This window comes from Ictidomys tridecemlineatus, chromosome 4 (assembly GCF_052094955.1).
Source record: "Ictidomys tridecemlineatus isolate mIctTri1 chromosome 4, mIctTri1.hap1, whole genome shotgun sequence".
Lineage (NCBI taxonomy): Eukaryota > Metazoa > Chordata > Mammalia > Rodentia > Sciuridae > Ictidomys > Ictidomys tridecemlineatus.
In genome coordinates, this window is record NC_135480.1 from 157,659,541 (window position 1) to 157,675,640 (window position 16,100).

General features: G+C 33.1%; 1 protein-coding gene across 3 annotated transcripts in view; it reads left to right on the forward strand.

Moving 5' to 3' along the window:
- The window catches only part of Ccdc171 (coiled-coil domain containing 171), a 378,035-nt gene that overhangs the window by 71,655 nt on the left and 290,280 nt on the right, over positions 1–16,100 (forward strand). For all 3 annotated transcript variants that reach the window (XM_078047666.1, XM_078047667.1, XM_078047665.1), the window contains one exon: positions 5,837–5,983. In XM_078047666.1, the coding sequence (XP_077903792.1) occupies positions 5,837–5,983 (147 nt within the window). The remainder of the gene's footprint in view (positions 1–5,836; positions 5,984–16,100) is intronic.

Genomic DNA, 16,100 nt, shown 5'->3' on the forward strand with positions numbered 1-16,100 from the left:
ACTTTAGTCCTTTTAATTTTTAGATGTGGTTTGAAACCATAGTTGTCTTAGCCTTTTGTATTTTCTATCTGAAATACCTTTACTTGACATTTTCAACCATTTTCTATCTTATTTCTATCTTCTAGTTTTCTTCTAAGGTTTTTATATTTACCCTTAGTTGCTTTTTTCTCTCCTAGTTTTCTTTTGTTTCCTATTTTGTGGGCTTAAAATTCTTGTCTTTCTACATCTTTTTTATCTTCCTATATCTTTTTTATCTTTCTACATCTTCTCTCTCTTTTTTTTACCTTCCTGTACTTCTGTTTTTGAAGTTTTCCACTTCAAATTTTTAATCTTCTTTATCTAAATCTTTTATCTTATTATCTTCCCATTTTCATGGGTTATATTTTTTTTTTCTCCATCATGAAGGCATCTTAACCACCTTCAATTTAACCTTTTAAAGCCTTTTGCAATGTACTTAGACATTTTACAACTTTTTACTTTACCACACAAAGATTATCTCATCTCCCTCTTTTTAGTTTAATACGTACATTTTAATAGTTTGATGAGTAAAGCAATCTCTTTTCCGCCATGAAGGTATCTCAACCCCCTTCAAATTAATCTTTCAAAGCCTTCCAATTATCTTCTATACTGTACTTTTAAATGTACTTTTTCACCACCTACCGCTTTATTCTTTTAAACGAGGCTTAGATTCTGTATAAATCGCTTAATATTAGTTTACATGGCTGCCCTTCAACCAAAGGCTTTTTTTTTAACTCCATTAAGAAGCTTTGTCTCAATCTGCCATGTACAAATACCTTTTTTTTTCTTCTTTCTTCCTTTCTCAAGCTTTTAAAGTCTAGTTTCCTCAAAATCTTTTTAAATGGCATTTTACAACTTTACCACACAGAGATTATCTCATCTAGAAACATTTCTTTAACCTTTAACCTTTTATATTAAAATATATTTCCACATCTTGAACCTTTTTATATCCCTTTTTTAACCGTTAACGCTTTTTATAAATTCACATTCTGAAACAACCCTTATAAAATTACTCCACTTTAATAAGATGAAATATTTTCATGTTTTCTAAGGTACTATTATACTGTAATTAAAACCCAACTGAAACTTCTTATACTCTCTGTATATAAATTATACATGATAGAATCTTAACACTTAGTAACCTTGTTTCAGCAAAGACACAGACCAAAGCAATTTATGAAAACACACATAATGTTTAAATATATTACCTTATGGAACTTAATAAGTAAAGAGTACTTGATTTCATATTTAGTGGTTGATATTTTAACACTTTAGCTTTGTAAATTAATCAGATGTCTGTAAAAACCAAGATCTTAGACAAGTATAGTAAACAGGACTAGCAATCTCTTTCTTCTTGAAGAAAAATCCTTCTACAGGATACCATGATTGTCCCATTGATATACTTAATAACTCATCTCTAAAAAGCCATGGGCTACATTTTTGTATTGTATCAACATATGCCCTAGCGGTTCTTGGTCTTACTTTGGTGCCTCCTTCCTCTAACAATTTCTCTTCCTCGGAGGCGAACAACTTCAAACCTTGAGTCAACCATTTTCCCCAGTTTGCCTGAGAAAGTTCTAGAAACAGGCAACTTGAAATAAAAACAAAATAAATCAAAACCAGAACACGTTGTTTTTTAAAATGGTCACCCATTTTTTTGCTCTCCTTCAGGATCGAGCAAATTCACTTACCCCCAAGCTTCAGACATCCCAAGTACGGGCCACCATTATGCCAAAGCCAAGGTCTCTGCTTGGCACAAGATTCAGGAGGCACCACACACCTTTGTAGGTTCAAACAGCAATTCTTTATTCCAGCTCTCACACCACCTCCACACAGGTCCAGGGACAATCGCGTTCTGCTGTCTCCCGCACCAACCACCTACTCCACGAGGCTCTCTCCAAATCCCATTTTAATCTCACGAGAACTCAACTGGAACAAGCAGCAGGAACACCCTAATCCCAGCAATAATCTTCAACCGCCAACTTCCCTAAAACCCATTATCTTAAACTGGCAACGCCTTAAACTCAAGGAGCCGGTTACTTCCTCAAACCTGATCAGCTCTAAACCCAGATCCGCCTTGGTCCTTGAGCAAGGTCACCTTATTAAAGCATGCATGCAATGTTCCATCAAATGTCCTCTAAGCAGCATGGGGTACGCTTGGCAAGGAAATTTCGATGCGTCATTCCTACTTGGTAATGGCCCTCAGCAGGGGAATTTTTTTCAAATATCATGGTTAGTTATGTTTGAGAATGAGGGACTAAGGGACCTTTCCATTGTGGTCATTACTATAGGATATGTAACTGGATATTTGAAGCAGATATATCCATATATAATTATTCCCATTCCCCCAACTAATTTAAGAAAAAGTAGGAAGTAAAAAATAATCTTGTAACTATTAAATAGATTGAATCAATACCAAAACTTTTATTAGCGATTAAAAAGAAATATTCAAGGAGCAAATGAACTCCGGAGAATGGAAAAAATATTTAAAAAAATTGTTTATTTAGGCTGGGGTTGTGGCTCAGTGGTAGAGCACTTGCCTAGCATGTGTGAGGCCCTGGGTTCAATCCTCAGCACCACATAAAAATAAATAAATAAAATAAATGTATTGTGTCCAACTACAAGTAAAAAATAAATATTTTAAAAACCATTTATTTATTTTTTTGTTGTCCATGGACCTTTATTTAATTCATTTATTTATGTGCGGTGCTGAGAATCAAACCCAGTGCCTCACACATGCTAGGCAAATACTCTACCACTGAGCTATAACCCTAGCCCTGGAAGAATCTTGATAACATTATCTGATACCAAGCTGATAAGGATACGAGAAAAGGTAGTTATAGCTAATCTCACTCATGAATATATATTCAAAAATATTATACATAGTACGGCTGGGGATATAACTCATTTGGTAGAATGCTTGCATTGCATGCACAAGGTCCTGGGTTCAGTTCCCAGTGAGAGAGAGACACACACACACACACACACACACACACACACACACACACACACACAGTATTAGTCAGCCAAATGCAGCAATATTTAAAAAAGGTCAAAATAACCCAGGTGTGGTGGCACATGCCCATAATCCCAGTGGCTCCAGATGGTAATGTAGGATGATCACAAGTTCAAAGCCAGCCTCAGCAATTTACCGAAGCCCTAAGCAACTTATTGAGACCCTGTCTCAAAATAAGAAAAGTAAAAAGAGCTGGGGATGTGGCTTACTGGTTAAGCACCCCTTGGTTCGTTCAATCCCTGCTTACCCATTCCCCCCCAAAAAAGGGTAAAAATATAAAAATATACGATAAATGTTAGGCAGTTTAACTTTAGAAAATCAGTGTAACTTATCTCAGTGTAATCTGTTAACTTAGTTTATGTGTTTTTTAAAATGCATTTTTTTTTAGTTGTAGATGGACACAGTATCTTTATTTTATTTATTTATGTGGTACTGAGGTTCAAACTCAGTGCCTCACACATGCTAGGCAAGGACTCTACCACTGAGCCACAGCCCCAACCTCAGCTTATGTGTTTTGATAGAGAATTCCTAAAAAAAACTCTACTATTTGGAGAAGGTATATTTTTCTCTAAAAAGGGTACATGTTTGTGTGTTTGTATCAAGAATGAATAGTAACTAAGGGCTTCAGAGATATAGCTCGGTTGGTAAGAGTGCTTGTCTCATATCCACAAAGCCCTGGGTTCAATCTCCAGCACCACCCACACATACACACACATAAACAAAACTAAAACCAAGAATGAAATAGTAGCTATTATATAATATTAATGGACTTTTTGACCTCTCTATGGAAATTGTGATTGTTAAGTCAGTTTAATCTACATCTTTAAATACTTTAGGCTATTTGGTAAGCTTTATATGGCTCAGGTATCATAAAGGTAAAAATCTCACCAAAATAAACATAATAACCTTTAACCGATTGGCCTTTGATTTTCTAGCTTTTTAAAATAATGGAGTACATTCAAACTCACAGGGGATAATGGGCATGTTCTTTGTTTAGAATAATGGAATGATTATATGAATGATGTAGGCATCAACATGTATGATTATATTTTTTCTTTTTACACTATTTATCAGTAAAGTGGGATTCACAAGTCACATTGTTTTTTCTTTTCTCCTTCCAACTTCCCTGTACTCAGGTCTTTTTTGCCAAACTGTCACTTGCATTTTGAAAGTAAGTCTCATGAGACTTCTCTCTCTCTCATACACACATACATCTTCATCCCCCTGATTATTTAGGGAAAGTATATTTTTGATTTAGACTTCATCTCTCATGTTAGGGAATTTTAAAAAATATCACAAGTAGTCATGTTTAATACTGAGGGACTAAGGGGTTAAGGGGTCTTTCCATTGTGGTTTTTTATGTGACTAGATATATCACATTTGTGTGTGTGTGCGTGTGTGTGTGTGTGTGTGTGTGTGTGTGTGTGTGTGTGTGTGTGTGAGATACTGGGGATCTCATCCCCACCATATATTTTTTTGTGGTGATGGGTATCTAACCCAGGGCCTTATGCATGCTAGACAAGCGCTCTACCACTGAATTGTTCTCCTTACTTCATTTAATAAATGCATGAAGTAATTTTCCATCAACTAGGATACAAACATTTTTTTGGTTATAGTCTCTATTTTGTTTTTATTTCAGACTGACTTACTTTGTGATTAACTTTAGAAATTACGGTATATTCATATTGAAGTACATTTAGTATTTAAGTTGATGAATCACAGAGATTACATATTTGTAAATTAAGGCATATAACTTAATGGTGCATTGAATTAATACTGGTGTTTTTGACTGCTTAAGGAGAGATCTCTGTCATGTAGAATGATATTATGATATTTAGTGCTTAATAGTCTTAAAAGAGGTGTTTTTTTTTTTTGTGGAACTGTTACTTTCCAAACTATAATCTCCAAAAGGATTTACATGCCCAGATTCTGAAGATATCTTTTGAGTGGCTAAGAACTCTTGAAGACATGTATAAATATATATGTGTGTATGTCTATGAATAAGAGCTTGCTAGTGAGGAAAAGGCGGGAAAGAAGACTCTGTTAAAGGCCTGAAGTGAGAATGATGGATCTAGTTTAATTAGATCCATCTAATTAATGGACCTAGATTAATTAGATCCATCCATTAATTTTATTGATATTCAAATATAAAGTTAACATGTAGAAATACCTTTGATACATATGTTAACTTTATATTAGAATATCAATAAAATTCAACTCTGATTTCTGAATTTAGTTGGAAAAAGAGATGGAGAGAGTAAAGCATACTATCTTTATTATTTTCTTTCAATAGTACAGACTTTGAAAACTGAAGTTTTCTCAATGAAACACAGCCATCTAGTGGATACAATTTTAAGAGCTCCAAATATATAATTTAAGTATCATAGGTTTACATGAAAATCTCTCAAGGGTTATTATTACTCATTCAAACTAATCATCCCTTTCTCACATACAATTGTATTACTAACTGCTTTAAAATTTTAAAAAGGGGTAAACATTATATATGACAGTTGACTGACAGCATTATGTAAATAACTTAGAGGTCAGTTGAGCTAGCATAACATTTTATTATACTATACACATTTTCATTTGTAATATGTCAATCAGATTTTTAAACTTGTAAAACTCTAGATGTGCTTTTTAAATACATGAATATTCTGAAACATTGATGGAAATATCAAGGCCTCTCTTGTCTATATAAATTAACCTATTATTATGATTGAAGCATAGATTTAGTTTCTCATTGTCTTCCATAGAGTAACTTTTAGTCATTTACTGACGCAAAAATTAATTATTTTCCAGGAGCAGGATAGTGCTGTACAAAGTATGCACAAGAAAGTAGAACAGTTAGAAACAGAACATATGGAATGCTCTGACCTTTTACAGCGACAAACAAGTGAACTTGAATTTAGTACTCAGCGAGAAGAATGTCTTAGAAAAGAATTCGAGGTATATTATATCATTCTTTTATAATGTATAAATGTTATTCATGTAGTGATTTGTTAGATAAAATGTTATTGTACAAAAAACTAATTTTGGGGAGCATTTATAGTATATATTTGGCTTTTTTGAAAACTTTTGTATCTGAATATTTTATATTTTGTACCTAATTTTGAAAACATGGTCATTTTTTAGAGTTCTCATGGAATATTTGGGAAGTTTAAGAATAATTGTTTACATTATAAGTTTGAGGAAGCAACATAGGATAAGATTTGGCATACATAGGTCTTAAATGACAAAAGTAATAATAAATTCTAATTTTGTAGTTTGAATCATTTGTAGTAGCTGGTTTTGTGGAATACTTTTAAGGTGGGAATTTAGATGAGAAAGGAACATCATATTTAAAATGAAAATGTGATCTTTATGAGTGAATTATGCTGAAAATAGCTTTAATCTTCAGAGAAATCTAATTAATAGTTTGTCTTTTTTTTTTTTTTTAACTTTCTTTGGTTTCTGGGAAATGATGTATTTGAGTAGATAAAGAAGATTCTGTCCTAAACATAATTTGTAATCCTTCTTAAGTACATTATTTGTAAAGAATATTTAATGATGAGTGTAAGAGGTACATTTGTTAAACTTATTAGTATCATATAACATTGTTCTGGGAATTTTAGCCAAAAAAATATATAAAAGCAAGAATAGCAATAAGAATTTTTACTTCTGGTAAGCTGGGGTTGTAGCTCAGTGGTGGGGTGCTTGCCTAACATGCATAAGGCCCTGTGTTTGATCCCTAGTGCACCATATACAAACACACAAATAAACAAATATAAAACTTTTAGAAAGGAGGTCTGATTCTTATCACTTTCAAATGATATGTTTATACCTCTGAATCATAAAGAATCAACTTTAAAATTACTGACACCTATAAAAATTTTAATAAGGAAGCTTGGAAGAAAATAACATATATAATCAGAAGGAAGGCTAAGGAATCAAACTAAAAAATCATATGGATCCCAGAGAGGTCGTAAGAGCAGAAATTATAAATAAAGTTGGGATGAATTGGTACCAGTAATTTTCATTTTTTTTGTTACTTTATTGAGGATTCAAGTCCTAAGGTGGACATTTGATTGAAAGAGATAATTCACCCCAAATAAATTCCTCCTGTCCTACTAAAATTAAAACACACAAAAAAAGAACTGCTCCTCTTTTTTTTTTTTTTTTGAACCAGGGGTTAAATCCAGGGGCGCTTAACTACTGACGTACATCTCTACCCTTTTTTATTTTATTTTATTTTTTATCTTGAGACAGGATCTCACTAAATTGCTTAAGGCCTCACTAAGTTACAGAGGCTGGCTTTGAACCTATGATCCTCCTGCCTCAGCCTCCTGAGCTGTTGGGATTACAGACATGTGCCACTGTGCTTGGCCTCTCATCTTTATGGTTTCTTCTCCTGCACCTCACTTCCCTCCCAGGGCCTCATGCACGCTAGGCAGCCACTCTTAACACTGAACTATATCCTCAGCCGCCTTCTTTTTTAAATAGGAAAAAGAATACACAAATTTATTGCATTCTTTTGATATAGGAGAATTAGATTCCCTAAGAAAAGAATCAATAAGGAATCTAAAAGAATCTATACCAGTTTGCTGCTATCCAAAGAAAGGGAAAAATTTGTTGAAAGACCAAAATGCAATGACACTTAAGTTTAGAGTTTTAGGGGCTAGAGTTGTGGCTCAGTGGTAGAGTGCTAGTCTTACATGTGTGAGGCACTGGGTTCGATCCTCAGCACCACATAAAGACAAATAAATAAAGGTAATGTGCCCATCTACAACTAAAATAAATAAATAAATAAATAAATAAATAAATAAATAAATAAATAATAAAAAGATTAGAGTTTCAATGGAACAGAATTAATAATCCAGGAATAGACTTGTAGATATTATCTAACAATTTATCATATTAAGGTTTTTTAAAGAAAATCATTGAGATTAGGAAAGATTATTCAGTAAATCATGTTGAAATAATTGATTAACTATTGAGAAAAATATCATAAAATCCCTACTTTATATTATATTCTAAAATGTATTTCAGTTGATTGAAATGAGTAAAATGTTAAAAAGGAAGATAAACTAAGAGGAAGAGTATTTATTTCTTTATTTGATATTGGAAATTGAACACACCTGTGCTTAACCACTGAGTCACATCCCTAGACTTTTTAATTTTTTATTTTGAGACAGGGTCCTACTCACTGAGGGTCTTGCTAAGTTGCTGAAGCTGGTCTTGAACTTGTGGTTCTCTTTGCATCAGTCTCCTGAGTTGTTGGCATTACAGGTATATGCCACCATGGTGGCAAGAAAAAGAAAATTTAGATTATTATTTTTCTGTTAAGTACAATATCACTTTTATTCATTATAAATGTGAAGGAACAAAATCAGATAAGAATAGATTTATAGATATGACTTTGAAAAATAGTCACATATAAGCATATTCCCTACTTTTAACAAAATAAAGAGAAATAAAAAATGGAAGAATATATACCACAAAGGGTAATTACCTCTGTCTCCATTTATATCTAAATTCTTACTATTCAATAATAAAGAGGAAAAATCCTTGTGGGAAAAACTCTAATCAAGAACAACAAACAGGGACTGGGGATATAGCTTTTGTTGTAGAGTGCTTACTTAGCATGCATGAAGCCCTAGGTTCAATTTCTAGCACCACCAAACAAACAAACAATGGCAAAAACAAATATGAAAGAAGAGATTCAGACCATTAAGAAACATGAAAAATGGTTAACCTCAACCTAATGTAAGAAAGGCTATACTACCAATGATATTAACATAAAAAAATGATGGTACCACCCCATAATGGTTGGTGAGTGTAGTGTTAAAAATTCCCATACTTTGCTGGTGAAAATGGAAATTTATGAAAGCTTGAAGGATGCCTACTAGGTAACATTTTGGAGTTTATCCTCAGAAAATTCTCATATCCTTCTGGGGCTTGTTCTCTCTTGTATCATCCATCTCTTTTTTATTGCTCTATGGCATAGCTGTCATCCTGGGATTTCTTCAGTATCCTCTTCTGTTGGATCTGTTTTTCTGCCTTCTATGTTGCTTTTATTTCAGTAGAGCACACAGTCTAGTTGTCTCTAAAGAAAGGCATATAGGAGCTAAATTTTATGCAGAATTTTATGTTGGAGCATGTTTTTATCAGTAAAATATTAGGGTGGTTATAACTTAGCTAAAAATAAATTTTGGATTGGAGGCCATTAATTTTGGAATTTGAAGGCCTTGTCCACAATTCTTTCTTTTTTAAAATATTTTTTAGTTGTTGATAGACCTTTATTTTATTTATTTATTTATTTATAAATGGTATGGAGAATTGAACCCTGTACCTCATACATGATAGGTAAGTGCTCTACCACTGAGTTACAACCCCAGCCCCAACTGGTTCTTCTTATGCTGTCCAGAGGCCCAATGTTATTCTGGTTTGGGTTACTTTGTTTATGACCTTTATCTCTTTTCCTCTGTGAAAGTTTTCCTTATCCTCTCCCCTACCCCAGCTTTTTGTTATGGGAATTCTAAACATCTGTATAATAGAATAATAGTATAATGAACTTGATGATATTCTTAATGAGCTTCAATAATTATCAATTTATGGGCATTTTTTTTGATACTAGAGATTGATCTCAGGGGTGCTTTACCACTGAGCTATACCTCCAGCCCTTTTAATTTTTAATTTTGAGACTGAGTCTTGTTAAGTTGCTTAGGGCCTTGTCAAATTGCTGAGGCTGGCTTTGAACTTATGAATTTGCAATCCTCCTGCCTCAGCCTCTGGAATTGCTGGGATTACAGGCATGCACCCGCCGTGCCTGCATTATGCCGGTGGTCTTGTGTCATTTATACTCACTTTCCCTCTTCCAATGTTATATTGAAAAAATCCACAGATATCACATCATTTAAAAAAATATATATTTTTTAATTATACATGGACACAATTTCTTTATTTTGTTTATTTATTTTTATGTGGTGCTGAGGATCAAACCCAGTGCCTCACGTGTGCAAGGCAAGCACTCTGCCACTGAGCCACACCCCCAATCCCACAGATATACATCATTTTAACCATAAATATTTGTAAAAATAAGGGGCCTTTTATTTAAAACTACATTATCAATATCATATCTAAATTATTTAACAGTAATTACTTAAGTGTCTAGACATTATTCAAATTTTAATTTGTCTCATAAATGGCAAAACTTATGTGTATTTTTTTTAACATTTATTTTTTAGTTGTAGTTGGACACAACACCTTTTATTTATATATGTGGTGCTGAGGTTTGAACCCAGGGCCTTGCATGTGCTAGGTGAACACTCTGTTGCTGAACCACAACCCCACTTATGTGTATTTTTACAGTATGTTTATATCTGAATTCCAGTGATGTTCACATATCATAATTGATAAGTTTCTTAAATCGATCTCTCTCTTTCTCTTTTTAGTGCTGGTACTCTGCCACCTAGCGTTTTCATTTATTTATTTTATCTTGAAACAGAGGTCGTGCTAAGTTGCTCAAACTTGCCTTGAACTTTTGAACCTTGTGCCTCAGCCTCCTGCATAGCTGGGATTACAGGTGTGCACCACCTGTAAACTGACTGGCTCTTAACACTCTTTTAATCTACAGTCTGCATCTATAGGCTTCTTTTTTCCTTACAATGGATTTTGGAAGACACCAGGTTATTTGTGTTATACAGTTTCCACTGATTATGAAATTTCAATATCACAGACAAACAATTTTCTTAGTATGAATGTTTTTTATTCAATGTGCAAAGATGTTTAGTGTCCATTTTAGTCAGGAGACTCATATTTTCATTTTGAGGAATTCCCTAGTGTTATTTCAGTACAATTTCCTCTTCAGTTTTTTTCTGTTCTCTATTTTTGGGGCTTTTTTTATTCAAGTGTTAGACTAATAGGATTTGCTTTACGTTTCTCACCTTTGTTGTGTTTATCTTTTTGTTGTTGTTGCTACTGCTTCTGGGGAGACTTACTTGAATTTACTTTTCAATCTGCTAATTTAATATTTTCTTTTTCATTTCTGATGGCTCCTCTTTGTTACATTTTGTTAGTACCCTGTTCCTACATTTTGCCTGTAGTATTTATTTTTTTATTTAGTAAATATTTGCAGGAGTGTCAGGCATGTTTCTGGGTGTTTGAGCCACAGGACAGAACAAAACAAAGCTTCTTTCCTCTTGAAGTTGGCATTTCAGTCATGGGAACTTCATGTTAAATGAAACTAATTTTAGCGTGTTGTTGATAAGTGCTGTGGACAGTAATAAAGCAGATGGGAAGATAACAGATGATGGAACAGGATGGTTACCTTCTTATACTGATTGTCATGGAAGACAAACTTGGTAAGTTAGTCTTAGATCTTGGATTGATGGCAGAAGAAATAGAAAGTGAAAAGGCCATGAGATGTAAGTGTGCTTATTTATGGACTAATAGCAAATGGGTCATGTGGATAGAATGGAATGGACAAGAGACTCATAGAATAACAGCTGGATTGTATGGAGTCTTGAAGGTCTTTTGTAGTCCATTGTAAGAACTTTGCCTTTTTTTTTGGAATGATATAGAAATCCATTGAAAAATATCGAGCAGAGGTATTATATTCCGCCTTCAGTTTATGTTTTGAAAGTATCATTCTTGATTTTTTTGGGAAAATATGTTTTAAGAGACCGTTTAGGAGATTCTTAAACTACTCTTGATAAGAGATTATGGTTATTTATTTACTTTTTATTTTTGTGATTCTCCGGATCAAAACCTGGGCCTTGCACATGCTTGACAACCACACTATTGCTGAGCTATTCCCCCTCCTCCCAGCCTGATTATGGTATTTTAGATTAAGATAATGGTAGAGGAGGTGGCCAGATTGAGATATATTTTGGATATTTTGGAAGATAGAAACAATAGGATTTTCTGATTAATTATACTTGGGTTGTAAAAGAAGATGAGAAAGGGAATAAAGGGTAATGCCAAAGATTTTGACTTGAGCAAATGGGTGAACAGCATTTTCATTTACTGAACTGGCAAAGAATACAGGTGGAATAGGTTTGGGAAAGATCAGATTTTATTTTATTTTATTTTTTTTTATTGTTGGTTGTTCAAAACATTACATAGTTCTTGATATATCATATTTCACACTTTGATTCAAGTGTGTTATGAACTCCCATTTTTACCCCGTATACAGATTGCAGAATCACATCAGTTACACTTTCATTGATTTACATTTTGCCATACTAGTGTCTGTTGTATTCTGCTGCCTTTCCTATCCTCTTCTATCCCCCTTCCCCTCCTCTCCTCTCCCCTCTTCTCTCTCTCCCCCCTCTACTGTAATTCATTTCTCCCCCTTGTATTATTTTTCCCTTTCCCCTCACTTCCTCTTGTATGTAATTTTGTATAACCCTGAGGGTCTCCTTCCATTTCCATGCAATTTCCCTTCTCTCTCCCTTTCCCTCCCACCTCTCATCCCTGTTTAATGTTAATCTTCTTCTCATGCTCTTCGTCCCTACTCTGTTCTTAGTTACTCTCCTTATATCAAAGAAGACATTTGGCATTTGTTTTTTAGGGATTGGCTAAAGATCAGATTTTAGATATGTTAAATTTGACATGTGTGTAAGACATCTAAGAGAGAAGAGGTGTAACAAATATTTCACTGGGAAATTTTGAAATACTACAATCTATAAGTCTTTTCTCTATTTAGTTTCCACAATGAGTAATCTGCTAGTATCTGGTTTGTGATTATCAAATATAAGAAGGAATAGGAACCTGGGTATCATACTGTTTCAGATGCAGACTTTTCTGTTTTCAGGCTGGTGCACTCCTCGCCCTCTCACTTCCCTGTGCATTTCTATGTCCAAATCTGGTTCAGATTTGTTCTCTAGATAATAAACCTTTGTTTTGTATGAGAGTTGTTGGGGTTAGGTAGTTGTTCAGCTACTTTGGGGTAGAGGTATATGTTGAGAGATCTAACTTCTCATATTGATGGTTACAAAATTGTTAAGATTTAATTTGCATGCTATAAGTTAACCCATTTAAAGTGTACGTTCACTAGTTTTAGTATATTCATAACATTATGCAACCATAATTAAGATCAATTTTAGAACATTTTCATCACTCTGATAAGAAATTTTATACTTATTAGCCATCATTTCCCTGTTCTTCCATCCCTCTGATCCCTGAGCAAAAACTACTAATCTACTTTCTATCTCTATAGATTTGCCTATTATAGACATTCATATACTTGGATTTATAATATGTGTTTTTTTGTGATTTTTTTCACTTAGCATAATTTTTTCAAAGTTCATTCATGTCGTGGCAGGTATCAGTATGCATTTCTACTTATCACTGAATAACATTCCATTGTATGATATACCATATTTAGTGCAGGCATCAAACAGTTGATGTACATTTATGTTGTTTCTACTTTTCAGCTACTACTAACAATATTGCTATGAATATATGAGTATTTGGGTTTATGGAAACCTTACTAGTAGGGTGATATGGAATATAATGTAATAAATATTTTATTGGGAAATTTTGAAATTTTATAATCTGTCTTTTTTTCTGTAATTTTTTAGTTTCTGCAAAGAGTGATCTACTAGTTCAAGTTTCTGTGTACAGGTTTTTTGTGAGTAGGTTATCCCATACCTAGGAATAAAATTGCTGAGTCATATAGTAATTCTGTTTAGCTTTTTGTTTTTGTTTTGTGGTGCTAGGGATTGAACCCAGGGCCTTGTGCTTGTGAGGCAAGCATTCTACCAACTGAGCTATATCCCCAGCCTCTTCTGTTTAGCTTTTTGAGGAACTGTCGGACTGTTTTGCACCATTTTACATTCCCATAAGCAATCTATGAAGTCTTCATTTTCTCCACATCTTTACCAGCACTTGTTAATGTCAGTATTATTTGTTATAACTACCATAGTGGGTGTGAAATGGTATTGTTTTGATTTTTGTTTCACTCATGACTAATGATGTTAAATATCATTTTATATGCTTATTGCCATTTGCATATCCTCTTTGGAGAAATATTTATTCAGAGAAACATTTATTCAGATCCCTCTTTCAGTTTATAATGGATTATTTATGCCATACTAATATAAGATGTTCGTAATGGGAGAAATTGGGTGTAGGGTATTAGGAATTCTATGTAGTAATGTCTAGTATAGAGTTGGCAAAGATAAAAATTTATTATTACTATACACTATCTAATTTTTAATAAGGTTAGAGAATGCATTTTTAAAAAGTGATTATATTCTAAGTAATATTTCTAACTTATTTTTCACTTGTATTGAACATCTTTTTAGGTCAGTAAATTCAGGAATTACCATATCTTACATCATTTTTTAATACTATGTAGTTTGTACATGGCTTTACAAGGATTAGTATAATTTTAATGCTTTGAATATTGGAATTAAAAACATTTAGCATTCACTTTAGCATGCCATCAAATCCTCTAATCATTACTAAAAACATTTTAATTTCCTTATTGGTGTGAAGAAGTACTGGATAATAGTGATTTCTTTTTTGTCGATAGAATTTTTGGTAATCTAATTTTGACTTATTTGAAAAAATGTTTAGTGCCTAAACTTTAAGATATATTTGTGGCTGGGCTCAGTGGTGCACACCTGTAATCTCAGTGACTCAGGAGGCTAAGGCAGGAGGATCATGAATTCAAAGTCAGTCTCAGCAAAAGCAAGTTGCTAAGCAATTGAGTGAGATCCTGTCTCTAAATAAAATACAAAATAGGGCTGGGAATGTGGCTCAGTGGAATGTGTTCAATGTGTTCAATCCCTGATATCCTGCCTCCCCCCAAAAAGATATGTTTGTGGATAACTCAATATTGATTTTTTCTTAATACTGAATTGCTGTTTTATCCTTTTTATTGTTGATGTTATAAATACAAAATTATTTTAGACTAGTTTTATATTTATTATATGATTTTTCTTAGCTATTTGATGTTTTTTCAAAATACCAGGTCTCTGCTTTTAGAAGCTTTGAAGGTAGTCCAGACAGTCTCTGTTTTTATTCAGTTTATAAGTGAGCAGTTATAATTGTCTGACTTATCTATATTCTTTTTTAAAAAATATTTATTTTTTAGTTGTAGTAGGACACAGTACATTTATTTTATTTATTTATTTTTATGTGGTGCTGAGGATTGAACCCAGGGCCTCACGCATGCAAGGCAAGTGTTCTAACACTGAGCCACAAACCCAGACCTGAATATATTTTTTATCAGCTGTTTTCCCACATGGAGACATAATGAACAGGAACTTAAATTTCTAAAGAACATTTTTTGCTAGTTTGGTATTCAATTTTGGAGATATCAACTACCAGTAATTCTAGATAAATAATTGTCAGTGGTATTTAAAAAGAATTACACTAATGTGGGATAATAAAGAGGAAAATTGTTAAAATTTTAATTTAATAGGACATATTTTTAGTGTCAGTAATAAACAAATATAATAGACATTTAGCCAAATAAATGTTGTAAATTTTAGTGAGGCTTTTTAACGATTACATTCTTGAAAGATGATTTCTTTATATTTCTTTATATGCATGGGTGGAAGAAGTTTATTTATCTATATATATAAAATATATAATAATATATATAATAAATAAATATATCTTTAAAATCCGATAAGCCAAATGCCACTGTGTGGCTTAATCATTTTAACGTGGATCAATAGTTTCTTAGATTAAAAAAAACAAACTCCCAGTCCAATTTTATAAATGTGGTGCTGGATACCACAGAATCAAGGGAAAAATGAACTGGAAAAAGAAATATCTATGGCTTTTATGAACGTCTTTACAACTAGGGGAGTTTATTATCATGGGAAATAAGCTTAACTCAATAAGAAAAGAGAAAAGAGAAGATGCAAACCTAATTCCAAGAGAACTGAAGAGTCTCCTGAAGATTACGATGGAGAGAGAACCGTCTTTGCAAATAAATTTTGAATTGCTTCTGTCAGTCATGTGCTACACTATAGTAAAAGAAGAGTAGGAGGCAGTTTTTATATCTAAATGTGTACTCAAGTGAAAAAGAAAAGAAAAATGTATTTCACTTTTCATAATTGTCCAT